This window comes from Danio aesculapii, chromosome 6 (assembly GCF_903798145.1).
Source record: "Danio aesculapii chromosome 6, fDanAes4.1, whole genome shotgun sequence".
NCBI lineage: Eukaryota > Metazoa > Chordata > Actinopteri > Cypriniformes > Danionidae > Danio > Danio aesculapii.
This window is the reverse complement of record NC_079440.1, coordinates 20,498,832-20,522,810: the sequence shown is the minus strand read 5'-3', so window position 1 is coordinate 20,522,810 and position 23,979 is coordinate 20,498,832. Positions and strand designations below refer to the sequence as shown.

Genomic DNA, 23,979 nt, shown 5'->3' with positions numbered 1-23,979 from the left:
GGAGAACTCATGTGATGTCAAACTCCACACAGTAATGTCAACTGACCCAGCCAGGGTTTGTACCAGCGACTTCTTACTGTGAGGTGATCGTGCTACCCACTGCGCCACCGTGATGCCATATTTATTAATTATATAATTAAGATTATTAATATTTTCCTTTAACCAAAATTCACTACAACTGCTTATCCCTGTTCTGTAAATATTCCACCTCTTCTTTCTCCAATGACTGATGCATGAAAGTTACTATATCTCCAGATCACTGTGGCTTGTCTGAATCTCCATGTTCACCAAGCCTTAATTATCAGAATAAAGTCAATGTTTAAGGAGTCAAGATTTGAGTTTTTCCCATTTTATCAAGTTCTCAAGCCTATCTTCCAGATTACACTGTAAGCTTCAATAAATCTTTAAGTCTTTGGTAGTTCTAAGAACTAGCATATAATTGCTAAGAACTAGAACATATTTCCTGAGTTACTCCCCAACATCTTCAACAGATTTTTCTTTACTCACTCACTCACTCACTCACTCACTCACTCACTCACTCACTCACTCACTCACTCACTCACTCACTCACTCACTCACTCACTTTCCTTCAGTTTATTCCCTGCTTCATGAGGGAATAAGTCATTAAAACACTATAGCTAATTTGGTTTATTCAGTTCACCTAAAACACGTCTTTGGACTGTGGGGAAACTGGAGCACCCAAACCCAAGCAGACATGGGCAATCATGCTAACCACTTACCTCCATGAAGCCTGCTCATTTTGTTTTATAAAAATGTAACTTAAACCCACAAATGTTAGAAAAGTAAGTAAGGAAGGAATCCATTCAATGTTTTGAAACAGATACGGGAGATTGTCTGGCAGTATCTAGAAAACACTTCCAATATGTCCATGCACACCCCTGTCCTGACTTTCATGCTCCAACGGCAAAAACTATTTATAGTGTATAGGGGAGACCGGGTATAGTTGAAACACAGGGAGAGTTGAAACACTACCAATTCCATGAATCAGTGATAAGAGAGGGGTCATGTGACATTTTCAGTTTCATCAGGTTTCCTTAACAGTCACACGTGGAGATTTTCCAGTAGTGGGGTAGATTGTAACAAATGACCACTTTGTATTTGTCATCATCTCACAAAGTCTATGAAATAGTTTAAGAAATTTAAATTGTTGACATCTCTCCTACCTCTCCATTGTAAGCCAGTCAAAAATTGAGAAATCCCTAATGACTTTATTAGGTTAAGTCTCCAAGTTTGTTTCTTTGTTCAGATTTTATATCATTATAACAACAAACAACTGAATTTGGAAATCACTGCTTTTTGTCCTGTGATGTTAAAAAAATCAGGTGTCTTAGCCTACTCCTAAAAAAAACAAATATCCCAGAAAACATATGATTATTACGTATATACATATATAATTATTACATATATAATAAGATTATAATAATACAGCTAAAAAGGAAAATAAGTTAATGTAGTTTGAAATAAAAAACACAACAAAAATTAAACAGTCGATAATTAAATGTTAGCCTAAATTATAATAATGCAAAATGTATAATCAAATAAATTGCATGACTTTAGCCATTATTAAATTAAATACTTAAATTCAGGAATAAATAATATAAAGGAAACACGCTTACACATTTTGCTACACTTATTAGATGCTAACTCAGTCATTCCCTGCGGAATAAACCGACAATAACTCTGGAATGTTTTACCAGCGGAAAACCCATTTTCCGCTGTCAATCACCTCCCCAAAATGTTTTCAGCATAGGTTTTTGGTCAGGTATTGAACTAATGAACAAGTGCGATCTATCAGGGCTGAAACGACAACTGGTTCGATGTTAACTGGAACAAGTGTTTTAAGATTTCCAGACGGTTTTGTATAACAAATAAAATTAGAGAGGTATCCGTTAAAATTGTTCATCGTATTTATCCTGTAAAATAGGTAGTTGCAAAATTTTGTAAAGACGTTGAATTAAAATGTGCTTTCTGTAACTATAAAGAAGAGAGTATTGTTCATTTATTTTATGATTGTATACAACTGTTTTGGTGTGATATTTTCTTTTTTGTTAAGCAGAGTACGAACATTGCACTGGAATTCAAAGAAAAAGATGTTTTATTTTTTATGAGAAAATTATTGTTGTAATTATTAGTATTAAATTATTATTATTATTTATGAGAAAAATATTGCTCATTATATATGGAAATGTTTTTATTCTTAAATGTAAATGGGAAGTGAAAAAAAACTAATTTTACTAACTTTAAAATATAAATAGGTCATTTTCTATGCACGATAAAAGAAACAAAAAATACCAAAGCAAAAAGAACTGTTAATTATTTTAAAGCCTTAAATTTAGTTTTTGAATAATTGTAATTTCGTTATTGCCCTTTCATGTTCTGTGTTCTAAGAGAAAAAGTCAACCGGTTCGGTGACGCTTGACGTAAACTTTCAGGAAGTATTGATCACATGATCACGTCAGTTTCCTGTTTACTACTGGCTCTGGTTAAAGTTCCTTTGCTACATCAAACACGGCTAAATATCATTGCAGTATTGCAAAAGCGCTCTTTCGTATGTATTTTCGCACATCTGATCGTTCTGGCGTTGTAAACAACACTGAAGGTATTGTCTTCACATCGAAATTAAGACGTTTTAAAAACTTGAGGTCGAAAAGCGTGGTTTCCTGTGATTGGTGACCGGGTGTTGAGATCACTTCAGTGGGATGCGGGGTTTTGATGTGAGAGCAGGAAAAAAGGAACACAGCAACGCGTGGTTTTCATAACAAATGGACAAAACTCTTCGTTTTTGCTCTCGGAGGAAATAACAGCGGCAAGAAGCCTTGAAGTCTTCCTCGTGTCGTACAAGACAGTCGACAACGTGCTATTTTGATAACCGGTGCTGTGGAGGGGCATCACCTCGCCAGGACCCTGAACTCGGGACGTGTTTACGGCTCCGGCTCCGGCCCCGGTGCCTTAAAACGGGCGGTGAGGAAGAAGCTTGCCCTGAAGGGATGGCCTGGAGGATCATCTCGGCCTCAGGGATCTGCGCTTTTTAAGGAAGGGCGTGTTAGGATCGAGCAGAAGGCGGGTGACGGCTCGATGATGATGGCTAGTAGGAGCGAAGAATTAACCGATCTGATCGACGTGTTCTCCAAGAGCCAGTACAGGGCGAAGGAGGTCACGCCGGGGGTAAGGTTGAACACTGCAAACTTCCGTCAGCTGGCTGTGAATTAGGTCAATGACTGACGTGAAAACGTTAACACAATATCAAGAATTAAACACACCTGCCAGATTCTGTTATACGCAAGTGTTGAAAAGCTAATGCATTTTAAAAATGTATTAACACCATTAACTTGAATGTTATGTGGTGTAAGTCAGTGTTTCTCAACCACCTGGAGGCCCACCAGCTCTGCAAATTTTCCATGTGTCTTTTAACCAAACACACCTGATTCAGATCATCAGCTCATTAGCAGAGACTGAAAGACCTGTAATGGGTGTGACAGACAAAGGAGACATCCAAAACAGTGCTGGTGGTCCTCCACGAACGTGGTTGAGAAACACTGGTGTAAGTAAAGCTAATGACATTTAATGCTATGGCTTACTTTCCAAGTTACAAGAGTTTCTTTCTTTTTTAATTCATTGTGACAATAGAAAATATATTATATAGATATACATTTAGATATTAAACAAAAGCAGCTCATGTGACTGTAAGGAACTTCCAAAGGGAAATGCATTTCATGAGTCAGATGTTCGCAGTCACGGATCAGATGGAGGAAAAAAAAGATTTTTATCAATAAAAATATGTATAATGTGGGAGGGGACATTATTAAACGTGGGCCAGATTTTCAGGATACCCTATTTGAACATTTCAATGTGAGCACCATAGTTTTGGTGTTGTGGAATGTAATATAAACACCTTCGAAACATTATAGTTTTGTGGAAATGACATAACCGTCCTCATATTTTACATGCAGTGATTGTTAAACTGGTTGCACTGTGATTTGTACACTTAAATTATTGTTGTGCTTTTCTGCTAGGATGAATACATTGACCTTTAGCACTAGCAGTAGCTCTGGTATTTACTAAATAAACCCAGATAAAAGCATCTTAAACAGTTTTTAATCATCCTACTTTTAAATACAGTTATACATTTAATCTGAATAGATTTGAATAATTTAATCTAAATTGGTGTGACTATTTTACAATGGAATGATAAATTCCAACAATCAAACAAGTATATGACATTAATTATATTATAAGACGTCTGTTTTCTTGCAGAAATTAAAGTAAATACAACTTAATTAAAAAAATTTTTTATCTCTGTAAAATGATATTCGAAAGGCTTCAAAGCTTTTATATGTATTTACAGGTAGAGAGAATAGAGAAGCGCTATCTGGAGCTGTTTGACCGGGATTACAAGTACAGTATCATCCACAACACCAATGGGGAGGTGTGTGGTCATTACCCACGGAAGATTGTGTTCCTGGAATATGAATGTTCAGACAACAATAAAGAAAGGTAAACAGAACCATCTCCTTTTGTTTACTGAAGACACAGAGTTGGGAGGAAAGTGAATGTTAGGAAGAATATTTTTATGTGAAAAGATTCTTGTAAGAAATAGTTTACAGTACAAGAAGAATATTATCAGTGTTGTACCTATCTCGCATTTATAACATATGGCGCCACAGAAATGTGTATACAAAGATTGTTGCTTTTTGTGGTAGGTACCATATAGCTGTGAATAATAAGAGTTCAAAGCTTAATTGATGGTCTGTGTAGTAATTTTTGTTCTACACATTATTAAATATTTGAGAGCACTGGCACTATTTCTGTTAATAATATTGCATATTTAGTTTTGTTTAAAATGCACATTTGACAGTAGCTTGTGTTGAGAGTAGCTGGAGAGTTAGTTAGGATCCAGATATAAAAAACCTTTAAACTTGTAACCAGGGTGTCTTTAAAAGGCTTAAAATGTCTTAATTTATAAACAACATTTTATTCCTTAAGTCATAAATTCACAAAAATATTGTATTGTATTTCTTAAATTATTTTAAACAGGTCTTAAAATTTCCTTTGTCCAAGTAAAGCTACCCAATCAGGCCGATAAAACCTTTTTTTTATGTTTACGTTTTTTTATTGTACAATTTACACAATTTACAACTGCTGTCAGACATTTTACAGCAATTTCTACATATAAAATTCCCTAGTCAGAGAAAGAAATATAAAAACAATTACAAATTTTCTGAGCAAACATACCACTTTACAGGATCTTCTATATATGCAAACACTATTTACTGAAGTAAGGAGTAGACATGATATTTATATGAAACTTAAGGTTTTATAACAGAAATGCATTATGTTGAATAGAAGTTATACTCAATTCATTTAGACCAAAAGCCAACAAATATATATTTTTGATTATTCGTGTAATTGTCTCCATAATAAATATACATTCAACAGTGTTAAACCTAAAACAAAAAAAAAGAAATATTATGTTGATCAAAGTGTATTCAACTATATATATATATATATATATATATATATATATATATATATATATATATATATATATATATATATATATATATATATATATATATATATATATATATATATATACGCACACACACACACACATAGAAAACCTGGTAACAGCTTGAAACCTTTACACATTTAGCACTAATATAAATGCTAACACAAATACTTTATATGAGTTAATAACAGAAATATCATGCGTGTATAATATTACTTTAATATCTCAGGTAATATGGCATGAAAATTCCACATTTCTGCCAGTGGCTCCTGAGATCCACAAAGAACAAAAAAGGCTAATGTGTTCATCTTTGCACAATGTTTCTTCTGTTTTCAAAATTTTACCATTTATTCACAGCCTGCATTCCTATTAAATATTTGAAAATAGCGTTTCATTTAAACATTGTTTTTGTTAAATTTAAATTATTAATATTACTTTTACAGTTAAGCATTATTTCACCACAGAATGTAATTTCTATTGTTATTTACTCACCCTCATGTTGCTTTATTAGGTGATAACATTCATTTTCATAACACAAATATACTTTTAATAATATATTTTTGCACCTCCATTGACAGCCTCATTTACTTAATTATTTGCTTAATTCTCAAAATTATACCATTATAAATTAATTTATTATTCTAGGGGTGCCCAAAGGCCGATGTCCGGGAAAGAGCTTAGCTCCAAGCAGGTGTGATGAGGCAACTTGAAAGTTTCAAGTATCCCTAGCAATAGCTAGATTAGATGGTTTAGGTTTGTCTGCTGAACCAGCACTCAAATAATTTAGATTTTGATATCTTTAATAGAGTTGTGGGGAGTCATGGTGGCGCAGTGGGTAGCATGATCGCCTCACATCAAGAAGATCGCTCGTCTGAGCCTTGGCTTGGCCAGTTGGCATTTCTGTGTGGAGTTTGCATGTTCTCCCCATGTTCGCGTGGGTATCCTCTGAGTGCTCCGATTTTCCCCACAGTCCAAAGACATGCAGTCTAGGTAAATTGAATAGGCTAAATTGGCTGTGGTATGTGTGAATGTGGGATTGTATTGGTGTTTCGCCGGTGTTGGGTTGCGGCTGGAAAGGCATCCGCTGCTGCAAGTTGGAGGTTTATTCCGCTGTGGTGACCCCTGATTAAAAAAGGGACTAAGCTGAAAACAAAATGAATGAATGAATAAAAGAGTTCTGAATGAGTACATTTTAAGTGGAGGGACACTTAAATAATTTTATAAACAAAAAAAAAAGATTTGAGTTCAGAATGGAGCAAAATTAGTGTGAGTAAATGTAATCAAAAATTTATTTTGGTGTGTTTTCTGAAAATCGTCTTAATCTACTATTATGAGAGTTGAAATATTGAACATATTCTGATAAACCAACAGCTTGTTAGCAGTACTTTTTGTAAATGATACAATAAATTTTAAATAATAAGTTAGGATGCTTGTTAGTAAGTGCAAATATCATATTATCTGACCATTTACAACCTACTACCTTGGTTCTTCTTTAATATATGGCTCATTATTTCTGAAATGCAAATTTTATATGCTATTAGATAGAATCTCATGCCTTTGTGTTTGTAGATTATAAATATGTAAACTTTTTATTGATTTGTTTATTGGCTTGGGCTACAGTAGATGGGACAGTGGAGCAGACAGGGACATATTGGTAGAGAAAGGCAAGGACTAGGCACAAAAACGCCAGATCCCCAGCACAACACAACAGCTCTTTGTTGGTAGCAAGAATGTACCACATCTCAGATTTAATAATAAAAACATTAAAACAAGACAAGGATTGGTTAGCCTTTGACCTGTGAATTCACACACCTGTTTATTTATATTTAGTAAGTCCTCCAGTTTTGCATAAAAGAGTGCTCCAGTAAAGAAAAATATACTTGTTTATTTTGAGAGGTCATCGAGGCTAGTGGAACAATGAAACGTTACAAACCTCAAAAGAAACTATAAAAGCTAAAAGCAATTGAAGATAATTTTTCAAGTTTACCCAAATACCCCTCAGATATGTACCAGATACTCTGTGATGAATTTAGGTTGTTCTCGAGAGAGAAAATCAAATGAGGTGAGCAATAAACCAGGTTCTTGCATCTGAGATTTTACAGAATCATTCATACAGAATCAAAGATGGAACTGCAGTGTAGATACTCAATCACTTGTAGACTATTTGCCCTGGTTCATTGTGCACTGCTTTGTATTTGACTTTTTATTTATTGATTGCCTTGTCTCATATAACTATTCATCTTCCTGCTCTAAAACAATGCCACATTTGTAGTTAAGGGCACTGTAGGAAGACTTACTATTAAATACAGTGCTCAGCATAACTGAATGCACCCCATTTTGAAAATGAATATTTTTATCCATTTCTCAGTGAATATAGGCAATGTATTTTAGTGCATTTAAACAAAACAGATATATTTATTAAAATAATATTTTAGTCACCAAACATATTTAGAAATTGAAAGATAATACAATTTAATTCAAGCAAAATATTGCAAAAAAATTACAACCTAAATTTCACCTATTTTTCATATTTTTGTTTCTCTTGATTTTTTTTCCCTCTTTTTTTTTATTAAATTGTATTTAATATTTTTCTATAACATACTAATTTGTGTATACTAGTTTTTGGACTGTTATCATAAGTTATTTTGTTAGATAAGCTCCAGATTTGGCTTCAGTACTGACTAATCTAATCTATATGCACAAATATAATATTGTATAGATTCCTATTAAAAATACGAATTTAGATGATATATTTGTGAGGGGTGTACTCGTACATGCTGAGCATTTTATATATCCCATCATGTTTTATAACTACAAGTCATAATCTGAAGACATATGTTTTTGGTGTAAGGTGTATGTTTTATATTATGACTATTTTTTTAATTAGACAAGTGGGCAAAATTCTTGACTGATCTTGTAAAAAAAATTGTCAAATATCAACTGATATGTTGGTCTCTCACGAGTTTAAAAAGATTTCCCCATTTTTTTGTATTTTTTCCCCAGGTTTGAGAGTACAGTGCAGATTAGTAAGCTGCAGGATCTGGTGAATCGCAGTAAAATGGCTCGTTGTAGAGGAAGATTTGTCTGCCCTGTCATCCTCTACAATGGAAAGGTAACTATCTTGTCACCCGAATTAAATTTTCACGGCAGTATTTGCAATATAGCAGCACTTTAGACTACCAGATGCTTTCTATTTCTCTGCATTGCTGCTGTAATAAACGGCTGTTATTTTTGTCGGACATGCCCATAAAATGTATTGATAGATTAATCATAGAATCAATAACAGATTGAATCTTTTCTTGTGAAATCTGGCTGTCGGGATTCTTAAGTACTGAAGTGTTGAGTTCTGGACTCAGCCTTTGAATTTGAAGGTTGGTATAATTTACTGGGAGATTCTAAGCAGTTTCCAGTCTCCTCTGTAGTTAGCTTTTTCAGGGGTACTTTTTTTCAGTTTTTGTAGTTTTGTTTGGCAGCCCTAAACTCTCTTTATTTTACTTGTGTTGTAGCATGTGTGCCGATCCTCTACACTAGCCGGTTGGGGTGAACTTTATGGACGCACTGGATATAATTACATTTTTTCAGGTACACCTTCAGCTGTGTGTTTTTTTCCACTTTACACTACCAGCAATAAAATGTGAAGTTGAAGATAGACAGAAAGACAAATCTAAAAGTGCATCGATTCAAAATGTTAAAGGTGCAGTAGGTGATCTGCCAGAATGCTAGTGTTAGCATAATAGCTTAGAAATTGATGTCCCTCCCCTGCTGTCCAAAGCCACACCTCCTTAAGTCATGAATGCGCAAACGCTGATGATGATAGACAACCTTATATAACACTAGATCATGTCATTCACCAGTTAGAAAACTCTATGGAGGCACACACAAAAACTGGCATTGGGGTAAAGTTGGTTGTATATTCGCACATTTAGACTTTCTCCTTATAATATAATTTCAGAAAAGTATTCTTTGCAAATTCTAATACCACTTCCTACACGCTATTTCAGACCCAATATTCAAAGTAACGTTTGACTGGGAGCGTTCCACAGGTCATCACTGTTCAAAAATGTAAAATTTTCCATTATTCAACTAAATAAAAATCAGATAAAAAAAAAGAGTGCTAAAGATAGAAATATCCTGCCATCGTTTTACATTACACTTACGTTACCAAGACAATGAGTGACTTACTTTTATTTTCAATTGTCATTTGCTGATCCTCATACATCGCCTGTTTCATCTCCATTTACCAGGGATGTGATTCTTCCGTATAAATACGAATTTCCGTATTTTCCGAGCTCAATGGGGCAACCCCTGTAATTTGCGTAAATCTTACATTTTTTTGAGGGGGGGTCTCAGTGAGGTTCATCGTCATCAAAGCAGAAGTTGTTGTTGTTGTTTTTTTAATTTGTTTTTTTAGGGATAATGAAATTGTGTAGTTTTATAATGTATGCGTATGACAATGCCACTGACAATTTGCGTGTGCGGCTGTGCACTTTTCCGCACTCACATTTGCATGTCATGACCACGTGTGCTCTATGTACATTATAAATAAAGCCAGGATGCACTTTTGTTATTATCCTCTGCAAGTCATCTGTCCTGATGTCTTCAGTTACTCAGTTCTACAGTCTAGCACCTGAAATGTAATACCTGAAATTGTCATGAAATTAGATGATAATACCAATTCATAAAATTATATTTTATAATTAATTAAGCCTATTAATTAAATTAAAGCAGGGATAATTTATGTGCATGATATATATTTTCAGGGTGTAATGTTTAAGCATGTTAGGCTGGTCAATTCAACTAGACTTAATATTTTACAGTTAGAATTGTTGACTGAATAGTAGTTTATTTATCACGTGGAATAAAGAGTACTAAATAACAGGGAAAATTATATTCTTTGAACAAAAGAAAACGAACTGATTTAGTGGCGATATGTAGTGGTGGTATGTGGATCTGTCCCGACATTTAGGGACAATTATAAACCTATTAAACATTATTTAGGTGACTATTAAACTGCTAAACATTTAAACTGATAAAAAAAGAAACGTAAATTTTGTGGCAAATATTTATATAAAGAATATCATTTATTTTTTTATAATTATTATTTCTATTATTATTTACACACACAGACACATTTATATTTATATATATAATATATATATATATATATATATATATATATATATATATATATATTTTGCTTTCATAATTCGTCTCGTCTTCCTTCTTTTTTTGTCCTTGGCTGATCACATGCCTGCTTTACAGTTGAAGAACTAAATGAATGCTTAGATCTACTTAACTGTATTAGTATGCTACTTGACTAAATTATTGATGCTGTAAAAGGTACTTCGTGAAGTCAACATTTTGTCGGACATTTTCAGTTGCTGAAAAACACCTCCGTGCATATTAACCCATTCATAATAAAGAATACAATCTAGATGAGCTTTGCATGACTAAAATAGTTTTAAAACATGTCTAAAAGTAATACTTCAGCCGTGGTGTCACCCTTCAGATCATTGTTTTGAACTTCATAATGTCATTTCCCTCAAACGCGCAAAAGAAATTCCGACATTACTTCAGGATTCAGAAAAGTTTTGATTTTGCTATTTTGGCAGAAGCCCTTTCAAAAACAATCTTTCTTTTCATGGATACAAGGCCATGGTGGCCTTTCAGAAAGAAGCCTTTCAGTTTGGCCGATGGTCTCTCTCTGTCAGCTGTAGGTGCCCATGCTTCACGTGTACGTGCAAATGATGTATCTATCTGTGTGAAGAGGCTGCGCAGAAATACACATTTAAATTTGACAGACCGTTTGAGTTGCCTGTCGTAATTGAGTTGTTTGTCGGTTCGACAATTTTTAATTAGATGAACTTTTTTTAGTTTTATGTCTTGCCCGGAGTATAAAAATACATCTAAATACATTTAGATCATTTACTTTAATCAGTGCAATTGGAATATGAAGAGACTTTTAACCAGCACAACAAAAAATGTTTCTGAGGACAATCACCTACTGCACCTTTAAATTGTTTACAGATATCTACATAGTAAGTATGTGGCTTAGGTAAGTGCAAAAATTCTCCACAAACGTTTTTATGCTCATTTATAACAACACGAATTAGCTCTAGAATGAAAAGCTTGGTTTTTACCATTTTTGGAAAGGTTGTGAATATTAATGAGCTCTACTCGGACACTCTACAGCTCATGTTAGTGCCTGATGCTCTTTCACACACACACAATGTGATGTACTTTAAAATATACACGTCCAAAATAATCCAGCCGCGACACATTTTGATCATCAAGAGAGATTCTGTTGTGGGGCAATATACAGTTGTAATCAGAATTATTAACCCCCCCCCTACCCCCCCCACCCCCTTTGAATTTGTTTTCTTTTTTAAATATTTGCCAAATGATGTTTAACAGAGCAAGGAAATTTTCACAGTATGTCTGATAATATTTTTTCTTCTGGAGAAAGTCTTATTTGTTTTATTTCAGCTAGAATAAATGCAGTTTCCAATTTTTTAAACTCATTTTAAGGTCAAAGTTATTAGCCCCTTAAAGCTATTTTTCCGATAGTCTACAGAACAAACCATCGATATACAATAACTTGCCTAATTACCCTAACCTGCCTAGTTAACCTAATTAACCTAGTTAAGCCTTTAAATGTCACTTTAAGCTGTATAGAAGTGTCTTGAAAAATATCTAGTAAAATATTATTTACTGTCATCAAGGCAAAGATAAAATAAATAAGTTATTAGAGATGAGTTATTAAAACTATTATGATTAGAAATGTGTTGAAAAAATCTTCTCTCCGTTAAACAGAAATGGGGAAAAAAATAAACAGGGGGGCTAATAATTCAGGGGGGCTAATAATTCTGATTGCAACTGTAGATGTAGCTGTGAAAATGGCTTGTTGGATTGCATCAGATTTAACCTGAAACTGTTGCAGGGGGTACAGATGACTCCTTGGGTGAAGCTGAAGAGGTTCTGGAGGATGACTGTGCAGTTCGGTAAGATAAACTGACAGCAAAGACCACAAATCAAAAAAGAGGCAAAAATGATTCAGTTACACAGATGGTTATGAACATAAGCAGTGGTTGTGGCATGCTCCTGTGAAATAACTGCTGTTTTCTGTATGTTTTAAAAGAATCATTTCTGCTCTTTATTTTTCACTCTACAGCAATGGTGATTCACAGTTGTTTGATAAGGTTAGGGGCTCTGACATTAAGCTGTTGAAGTATTTGTCTGTACGCTACATCTGTGACCTCATGGTGGAGAATAAGAAGGTCAAGTTTGGCCTCAAGTGAGTGAACTTCCTGTTACATTCATGTTAGAATGCTTCGGTTAGAGATGTTAAAATACGACGTGCCATTTTCTGACTTTTAGTAAGTGGTGTGTGCGCCATAATTATGGAGGATGTCCAGTATCAGAGTACAAAATTAACTTTTTCACCTACCAGCCAATTGCCAACAAATTCATAATTTTTTTTGCTGAGTCTAGTATTTTGTGCCAAAGTATAACATATTCACAGTAAATGATAAAAAGGATACTCTGCCTGAATGCACACAGTTACACTTCTGAACAGTGGAACGCATTTATTAAAAAGAATTCTCCTACATTTGGGAGTTGGGACCCTGCAGGAGTTAGTTTTGGACCCTGATCAATGTCATAGGGTTCAATATGATGCAATTGTATGTTGACTTTTTGATGTTTTTTTTTTTCTACTTCAACCATTTTTTTTGTTTGTCTTTAGTGTGACCTCCTCTGAAAAGGTGGACAAGGCTCAACGCTATGCTGACTTCACCCTACTCTCTGTGCCTTATCCAGGTGTGGATCTTGCATGAGTTCATTGCTGGTTTAATTTTACTGAACAAGTCTTCTTCTGGTCTACTTAATTGATGGCATTACATTGTAGGTGTAATTGTTCCATTTCATTGTTATCAGGATGTGAATTCTTCAGGGAATATAAAGACAGAGATTACACAGCAGAAGGACTTGTCTTCAACTGGAATCAGGTGCATACTAGGATAGATTAGTGCTGTTCACACTGTTTTTAACCATGGAATATCTTTATTCAAAACACTGCTGTTTGTTAACTCTTTCACAATTATTTTGAAACAGAGTTTGCATAACATTTTACCAAGACATCAGTTATTTTTGGAATGTATTATTACAGTACTTGAACTCAAAATCATTCTTAAGTTGCATGGGTAAATTTGTAGCCAATGATACTTTTTTTTTAATGTCAAAAATCATTAGAATATTTAGTAAAAAAAAACATGTTCCAAGAATAAATTTGTACATTTTCTACTGTAAATAAATAAAAACAAAATTTTTGTTTTTAGTATTACATCATATTCATGGTATACATGGCAAATAACTTTGTAACTTTCCAGTTGATTTTTTTCATTTTGATTTTATTTTTTTTTACTTCTAGATTCTTCAAATATTCTACCAGATATTGTCTTATATTAACAACCAATGCATCAATGGAATACTTATTTACCCTTACAGGTTTTGTGGTTCACATAGTGTGGTATTAACCCCACATTGCTGTTCCAAACGCATAGAATTTAAAAGTTCAGTGTAACATGCTAGATGCTTAGAAGCTATAGCTATGTTCATTCCTCATATTCGCATGCTTTGAACACTTAGAAACATTGTATGTTACATATGAACTCATTTAGTGTGAAAACTGTTTTATTGTTTCTTGACTGTTTCATTATACCCATTATAGTTTGAAAAACCTGATAGAAGTCACCAAATATAATATATATCTGTATATCGTTCACTACAAAAAGGTCATCAAAGGTTTCAAACCTCTTGGGAGTAAGCAAATAGTGAGTAAATGTTTGTTTGTTTGTTTTTCGGTGATCTATCTCATAGTCTTACCATCATTTTGGTTGTGTATAGGACTTTGTGGATGCTCCTTTGACAATCCCTGCGTGCTTTACAAGAAACCTCAACATCAACTGGAGTGAATATCAGGTAACTCTCACATACTTTATTGACAGTTGATTTATGTACCCAAATATTGGAAATAAAAAAAAGGTTCTATTTAATGAATATTTGAACATTTTATTACAAAAGCTTGTCATAAACTGACTAATTATATTATTGGAACTTAAAAATATGTGTGCAAACAAGTGAAAAAAAAGTTTTATTAGTCTAGTGTAAAAGTTAGGCTAAGCAAAATGATTAAATGTGTGGTGAGAAATCTAAATGTACAATTTATCAATAGTTGTCACAAAGGGCAAAATGTGTTAGCATTTTAGGTGGCAAACATCCAATCATATCTATTATGTTATAATGGGGCAGAAAAGGTGCATGGGCATTCATTCAAGTAATTTTACTTAATGTAGGATTGAATTAAAACGGAAATACACAAACATAGATTCTGCAAAATCAAATATTTAAACAGTTTAACGTTTTACAGCAGATTTTGTTCACAAACAACCGACAAACATGACCTAAATATGATTTTCATTTACAGTCTAATAAATCTTAAAATTCTGCATTAGTAACTAACTTTTCATGTGATCATTTGAGTTGTTGACTAGAGAACAGAGTTAATCAGAGCACTCAGATTCATAAATGTGAATCGATCGGAACCAATTTAACAGGTTAACTGAAAAGAATCAGCTTAATTATGAATTGGACATTCAGAATGATGTAATGAAATGTGGTGTCAAGGCACTGTGCTGTTTAAGAATTTATAAAAATGTATAGGAGAATTCAGTATTGACCTATAGCTTTTGGGTATCCTCAGAAAATAAAATAAAAATTGTAATTAAGATTAATGAAAAATGGAAGTGGGTGTTTCACAGACTATATGCATCTACATTTATGCTGTTAAATTTGTCATTATCCATCAATTAGTCCTGGGACCTGGTGCAACAGACACAGAACTACCTGAAACTGCTTCTACACATCATCAACTCTGATGGTAAATTTGTTGTACTATCTTACCATTTATTGACAATTCTCTCTAAACTAGAAAAATTAAAACAGGTTTTACGTCTCTGTATTGTTTTGGCTAAGTGTGTATGTTGTTTTCTGTTGTGCATGGTAGATGAGAACGGTTTACTGGTGCACTGTATATCAGGCTGGGACAGGACACCACTTTTTGTGTCCCTGCTTAGACTCTCTTTGTGGGCGGTAAGTATTTGTTCATTAAACCATTGTGTATCCCTATTCACCACTGGGCTTATGACTGTATCAAATGATTGTGTTGCCATTAATTGCTGAAGTTTTTTTTAAATGTATACACGGTATTATCACAATATTGTCCTAAGCAGCAAAAAGCTTACTTTAACACCTATACAGGATATTTGCAGGGTCTTAAAATGTCTTAAATTTTAAAAACACAATTTTAGGCCTTAAAATCTTAAATTCAATGACATAGTGGCTTGTGGGTCTTAAATGATTTTAAACAGGTCTTAATTTTTCTTTGTTTATGTAAAGCTACTTAATCGATCCAACACACATTCAATCACCAACAATGCACCTCAATAAAACTTGTAGCAAAACTATATTTATAACTAATATTTAGTGCTGGTCAACGATACAGTTTTTTTTTTTTGTTTTTTTTTGACAAAATGTATGTATACAACTAGGGTCTGCTTGTTTTGACACATTATTTAAAGTATGTGGCTAAGAACTAACTAATTAGAATTAATTTTTTGATGGGGCAAGTTAATTTTTTTTTCTGCTAGGCCATTAAAAGAAATCTTTAGCGTTTAGCCCTATACAAGTCTGAAATTTCATTCCTTGTGGTCTTAAAACATTTTAAACTTGACTTGGTGAAACCTGAAGAAACCCTGCTATAGTACATTGTAAAAAATGTACAGTGTTACTTCCAATTTTGGTTTTACAAGTGCACTGTGAATCAACAATTACAATTGTGCTGTAAAACTAAAGCACAGTTGTAATTGTTAATATTTACAGTGCGCATGTAAATTTTGCCAGTAATACTGTAAACATTTCCAGTAATACTGTAGAATGTACAAGCACACTGTAAATGAACACATTAACAATAAATCACACGCACAATTGTAATTGTTGATTTACAGTGTTCTTGTCAATTTTACAGTATATTTGGCAACCAAAATTGTCAGTAATACTGTAAATTTTACAGAAATTTTTACAGTAAAAAACAGAGTGTATTCTATGTACATGTTCTGAGGAAACAATATTTCAACCAGATTAAATTGCTAACGAATTATGAATTATAATATACTTTACAACAAACACATTTTCATTAGTAAATGTTAATACATGGATTAAAATCGAAAGTGAAAAAAGCCAGATTTATTACAATAACTGTTAATATTAGTTAAAAAATACCACAATTTTTTTGTTATTAAGTAATAGTAATACTTCAACTTGTAATCAGATTACAACTTTGATTTTAGCATGTTATTAGACATTAACTAAGAAATTAATATCACATAAGATTAATAAAAGCTAAAACTAATTGTTAACTATTGGACAGTATTAACGTACAATAGCCCTAAAATAATCACAGAATTTTTAAAATCATTATTTCAGCATGTGTTAGGCTGGAATCTCCAATCATTTGGTGCTGTTATGAACCCCACAGCAAATTTAATATGCCAACAATATCAATATCATACATGTTCATTATTACAATATATTGAACTATTGAAAATCGACATATGTCTATTCACCGCACTAAGTACTTTCAGTTCATGGTTTTTCTTTTTTTTTCTTTTCTTTTCCTTAATTTACACTACCTGACAAAAATGTTGTCCCAGATCCCAGTTGTAAGAACAATAAATAATGACTTTTAGTTGATCATTTGGAAAAGTGGCAGAAGGTAGATTTTTTTCAGATGAATCATCTGTTGAACTGCATCCCAATCATCACAAATACTGCAGAAGACCTATTGGTACCTGAAAAGATTCCACACAAATCAGTCAAGTTTGGTAAAGGAAAAATTATAGTTTGAGGTTATATTCAGTATATTTTGAATTATATTGATAGCAACATCAAAAGCCTGAGGTTTTAAGGCATTTGTGCTGCCCATTACATTACAAACCACAGGAGAGGGCAACTTCTTCAGCAAGATAGCACTCATCCTCATACTTCAGCCTCCACATCAAAGCTCCTGAAAGCAAAGAAGCTCAAAGTGCTCCAGGATTGGCCAGCCTAGTCACCAAACATGAACATTATTGAGCATGTCTGGGGTGAGATTGAGGAGGAGGAGGAGGAGGAGGCATTGAAGATGAATCCAAACATGAACTCTGGGAGTCCTCCAAAAATGCTTTCTTTGCCATTTCAGATTTACTTTATAAATAAGTTATTTGATTCATTGCAGAGATGTGTGAATGTAGTCGTCCAAGCTTATGGGAGTCATACACAATATTAATTCTTTTTTCAGTGCACCATTACTTTATATTTTATACTTTACATTATTTCTGTTAAGTGACAAGATTTTTGTCTAAGCAAAGTCAGACCTTACTGTCCTAATTAAATAATTAAAAATCAAGGCATGATCATATTTTATTTTGGTAGAATAAGCGTAATCTAGAGCCACAGTCTGATTCCAAATGATCAACTAGAGTCAAGATATTCTTTGTTGTTCCTAAAACTTGAATGGGCAACAAGACTTTTGTCAGGTAGTTAAGTGTGTTGTAGTTAATCTTTGTAAATTATAACGTTTAGATGAATGTTTGAAGTCATTTTTTACATTTTCATAGGACGGTGCTATTCATGCCAGTCTGGAGCCATCTGAGATCCTTTACCTGACTATCGCATATGACTGGTTCCTTTTTGGGTTAGTCTCATTTCTGCTTCACTTACACATCTGTGTTTAGAAATGTAGTAGTATTAAACTTTTAGCACATAATAATATTATAATTATTATATGCCTGGTATTTTCTTTAAAAACATAAAACCATTATAAAATAAATCACTCTATGTAACTTTAATAAAGTACTGAATTTAACTGAATTTTTTATGCATAAATTTAATTGTTCTGAAATTTTTTAATTCACACAACTAACACGGGAAGTATGTGATGTGCAGTGTTGGGGAAAAAGTCACCTTTAAGTCTTTTTTTTTTTTTTTTAATGGACAAATGTATTTCTCAGATACTTTTTTTTGTAAAGTACAGTGAAAGTATGTGATATATTATTTTATATATATATATATATATATATATATATATATATATATATATATATATATATATATATATATATAATGTTTTATTTTTTTATTTTTTTTAAGAAACAGACTTAAAGTTGTAGCATCTAACTTTTTTACTCAACACTGATGATACACACATGATAACTCTGTATAGCAGCTCTATGATGTTAATTTGTAGGAATCTCAGAAAGCTTCCTGATATCATCATTAGATATGCAGCAAAATATGAGGGTTTTAATAGTAATTTTATACTTTGTACTTTTTCTAGTCACATGTTGCCTGACCGGCTCTCTAAGGGAGAGGAGGTAAGACTTTGTATATTTAATTCCCAACAAATATTGTCTGTTATTGATGAGGATTGTAATTATGGTTTAGCATGCACCACCAAGGCAAGTCAACAAGACATGTTACGTCATAATATATATTTTTTTCTGTGACAACAATTTGAGTCTTGATATTGTCTTTCCTAGATTTTCTTTTTCTGCTTCAATTTTCTGAAGCATATTGTTTGTGAGTCATTTTCAGTCGTGAAAAAACAAAGGTAAGTTATCTGACTTAACTTCTTTTAATGCAAGCATGGAGATATTTTAAGCTTATGAAAATATTGAAATGACTGAGATATATTGGCATGTTTTGTTTCAGTGCAGACTTATGTTGTTAATTTCAAAAGTGGTGGAATAACCATTTATTTCAGCACAGGTCTGTCCCAGCCTAGACATAGTGAATAGTGTATTCATTACGAATATGAGATCATTTTTTGGCATAATTCCACCTACAGGCTAAGAAATGTGTTATTTTTAATATGCTCCTGTAACTTCTAGCTGAAAATATGGTGCCAGTCCAAGTATGAAATCCAAAAATTTAATGAATTGTTTTTTGTCTTGTTCAATTCCCTGGCCTTTATACTGACTGTATCTACAGAACTGGAAAATATACATGGAAAAAAATACATGTAATTAATAAATAACAATTAATTTACATTTAAATACCTTTACTATGTCTGTTGTGTTATCACTGTCATATCAATGATTTTTTTGGGAAAACAAATCACAGCCAGCTCAAATACATTTATTCAAAAAGATTTTTTAACTTCTGAGAAACTTTTCCTTAAGAACTAGTTAAACCTTTTATATAATATATAAGATTGCATTAAGTATGTTGTGTTGTTAATTAGTTTGATATTAACTAAACATTATCAGAATTATGCAATTACCCAAAGCCATGTCAATAAAGGCTTTTAAATATTTTCCACATTTTTCAAGTGCCTTGGACAGACTTTTGTTGTTTATTCTGATCCCCTACCCAAAGAGCACTGACACATTATTTAAGCTATTCCTGAGCACTTTTTATTTAATTTTTAAATTGCAGAATTATACTTTGTACTGCCTAGAGCAGGGGCTCTCAACCTTTTTCACTGCGGGGCCCACTTCTTTCTCCAATCAGTTTTTGAAGGCCCACCTGTCTGACATTTGCTCTAAAATGTTTGTATGAAATGCTCATTTAAACCTTTATTTATTAACATATATATATTATATTATATTATATTATATTATATTATATAGTATAGTAATATATTATAATTATATTATATTATATTATAGTATATTATATTATATTGTGTAATGTTATATTTTATTATATTATTTTATTGTGACAAATATATTTGCTGTGCCTTTTATTTTGCATTGTCAGCAATTTTATAAAAAATATAATTTTATTTAAATTTAATTATATATAAAACTAAAACTATATTATATATTTTTTTATTTGTTTATTTTTTAAACATACACAGATTTAAAGAGAACCACAGGTCAACAGGAATATTGCACAAGACCAGCTTCTGCTTTCAACTGAATATCTGCTATTAAATATCTACTATTCAAAAATATACAGACGTAATGTAAAATACATTAAAACACACTAAACCTGTTGAAACGTGTTGATCTGATGGCGGTTGTGTTTGCGGCTGAATATTATTGGGAGAACGGTGAACAGCTCCGCCAGAGTGCGTCTGAAGCTCAGATGCAAGTTTATTTTACATTCTATGGTAGAAACACAATTGAGCCTCGCTAGCACCTCCTGTATGGGCATGTGTCCATTATAAAACACTCACAGGACATTAATTTGGGTTAGGGTTAGGGTTAGGGATGCAGATATATTAAATAGTTCACACAAAAATACACAAAGAAAGACTTTCACTTCACGCATTGTGAACAAACAGACTTACGTGTACTAGTTGCAGACACGATCATGAGGCTGTTTTTGCGCCGAGTTTGAAGTAATCAGCCAGAGAACAGGAGAATTACTTAGATCATTTTAATAAATCATATTATAATGCAATCCAAAAATTATAGTATAATATTGAGCAGGGGCGCCTGCAGGATTTTATTCCAAGGAACGCACAAATCCAGCACCGCCCTGCTCCCTTACCCCAGTCATGTCAACAAACACAGATACTTGCTGTCAAAGGCTACATTATTTAAGGGCATTTGTTACGACATAATTCGTTTCCTTTTTAATTTTAATATTTCGTTGAAATCTAAATGTAATAAAAGCACATCAGCACCAAGGAAAAATCAGACGCTCAAGACGAAATCTTTTAAATTATGACATATTAAAAAATGTGAAAATATATGACAGAAGATTGTGATACAAAAGAATTAGTGAAGCTTTAATTAAATCCCTGCCATGGAGAATAATAGCAAAAATAAAACCTTAAATCAACAAATTTTTGTTGCATTGTTTGTACAGTTAAAGTTTTGAATAATTCATTCATCAAGTCTATAGGTCAATAATTATCAAATACGTGTCAAATATTGAATTACTTTTCTATTAGTAGTTATAGGCATGGTCTAACACCCCAACCATCTATAACACCTAAACAAAGTATCAATGTTTTCAACTGAATTCTTTTAGCAGCCTGATTATAAAGAGAAAGCATTTTCCCTCAGAATGTCTCTGTACCTCTAAATCTTATGGATTTCTGTCTCTTTAATCGTTATTAACTGTGTAATAGTAGATGGGTTTAAAAACAAAATCTAACTTCTCCCAGATAGTTTGTCTGATTGATGTGAAATGTTAAATCCCACAATGAAAACTTTTCAGTTGATTGAATAATTTAGCAGAAGATTAAGCTGATTTAACTTCTGTTTCATTTCACACTGTGCCTAGATTCGAAAGGCTTGTGGCTTAATTAATTCCCCTTTTTTCTTTCTGTAACAGAAGAAAAAATTCTCATTTCAAAGATGCTGACTTTACAGTGGATGACCTTTGCCAGTTAAGTAAGTCATGTTTACTAAATTTCAAAAGTCTTTCATTCATTTATATGAACGAATCAGTAAATATTCTGACTAGAGCGGTTCATCAGTAAATGCACACAGACATGTTTATTTTAATAATAAAAAACATGAAAGAATCATCGAGAACTAATTGTCATATTTCTGTTTCTTTCTGCCTGTCTGTCTCTGTGTCTATCAGAGTCTAGAGATCGGGGTAGTGTGACGAGTCTGAGCAGTGATTTCTCTCTCATCACAGAAGACGCATCAGCTTCCCCCAGTCTACAAGCAGAAGCTACAGACCTGATTACACTTGGCCCACAGGCTTCTAATGGGTAGGCCTTGAAAAATCCAAAGTAATAAGCAAGCACCTTTAATAGTATATTGTTAGTATGAACACTTTTCACGTCTGTGTACAGAGAAGCACATGTTAAATGGCAATTTCAGTCAGGTTAGCAAGGAATGTAAAAAAGTTGACGATTGCTGCTTTACATGATGTTGACTCATTAAGCCTGTATCACAGGAGGAAAGGCATGCCGTTGGCTGCTCATTCTGTTCTTTGGAACCGACCAATCACTTCAGAGGAGCGAATACCTAATGTTATCAATGAGCCTAGTCCTCTGGGCTCCTTCAAGTCTTCAAGCTCCTCCTCATCCAACCACTCAGATCAAAATGTCACAAGGACAGGGAGCACCCCATTAGCTGTACCAGGAAGGAGGTGGGTACTTGTAGTGCATGTTTTGTTTTGCTTGTTTAGTATTTGTTTGGAAATGTTTTAGTATTTATTTGTTTGGTACAGTACTTTTCAACCCATTTTGAGGTTTTTCTGACTGATATCGCAATATAATTTGCAATATTGAAAAGTCAAGCTTCAGCTCATTATTTAAACTAGAGCCCTAAAATCAAGCTTCAGCTTATTATTCTCAATACTTTTTGGTCCAGACATAATCCAACGCGAGGTGACAACACAGGTTTTGCTAATGCTAGTTGTTTGCTGTTGGCTTAAACCCAATCTGCCAAGTATGAACACGCTCTTAAACCAGAGCCCTAAAGTGAACTATATGAAGGACCAATCATGGAAATGTGTAGAAAAAAATAGTTTAGTAAAATTTGTGCATGATAACATTTATAAAATACTTGGGTTGAAGTTTGCTGACAAACTTCCTTAATAATTTTCCCAATATTTTTCTAATATTGGGGAGCTAGAGCTCTCTGTTGTAACAAGGCCAACATTTTGTTGTTGGACCAACTCTACTACACAAAATGCCCTGTCTCTTCTAACCATCATCTATTTTCTTGCTTTTCAATACAAAAAATGTATTGACAATTGTCAGGCCAGTGGTGGAGTATGCTCGTTCAGGCTCCTCAGTGTCCACAGATTACGGCAGCTGGCAGATTGTCTCAGGATGTGGGAGTATCCATGATCTTCCCCCAGTGCCATCAGAGTCACCTCTTCCATTCAGCTTCCAGGATGAAGGTCCCAGCGGACGAATGTGAGTCTCATGCACACTCCAGACCCATCTAAACACATTGCATTTATAGACACTTGTCCTGCTGTTTTACCAATAAGAGGCTTGAAATTGCTTTAAGAAGGTGTTTTAGCTAAAGCATAACTAAAGCACAGCTAAAGCATAACTAAGTGTAGTTTAGTTCAATTTTCTACCATGTCATTTTACTTCTTCTCACTTTACGGTGAATAATACTCGGAACAGAAAAAGGAATGGAAAATAAAACGATCAGTAATTTACACTATGGGTATTCTCATGGTCTGCACCATGTCTTTAAAATATGAAAATGTAGTTTACCGCAGTGGTTGGGGTAGACAGAAGAATCAAAAAATAAACCACATTTATATGTGCACTCACCTTCCACTTTATTAGATACACCTGTCCAACTGCTTATTAACACAAATTTCTAATCAGCCAATCACATGGCAGCAACTCAATGCTTTTAGGCATGTAGACATGGTCAAGACAATCTGCTGCAGTTCAATCCGAGCATCAGAATGGG

General features: G+C 33.4%; 1 protein-coding gene across 1 annotated transcript; it reads left to right on the top strand.

Annotated features, from left to right (window-relative positions):
* The first annotated feature begins 2,474 nt into the window (after positions 1-2,474).
* On the top strand, positions 2,475-23,480 carry mtmr14 (myotubularin related protein 14). Its single transcript, XM_056459759.1, has 18 exons — positions 2,475-3,186; positions 4,367-4,515; positions 8,534-8,642; positions 9,037-9,112; positions 12,471-12,531; positions 12,702-12,824; positions 13,275-13,348; positions 13,466-13,536; positions 14,435-14,509; positions 15,401-15,467; positions 15,594-15,679; positions 18,244-18,320; positions 18,963-18,999; positions 19,165-19,235; positions 21,917-21,975; positions 22,172-22,304; positions 22,493-22,687; positions 23,304-23,480. The coding sequence occupies exons 1-18, from the start codon at positions 3,097-3,099 to the stop codon at positions 23,464-23,466; spliced, it is 1,716 nt and encodes a 571-aa protein (XP_056315734.1). The 5' UTR covers positions 2,475-3,096; the 3' UTR covers positions 23,467-23,480.
* Positions 23,481-23,979: the final 499 nt, after the last annotated feature.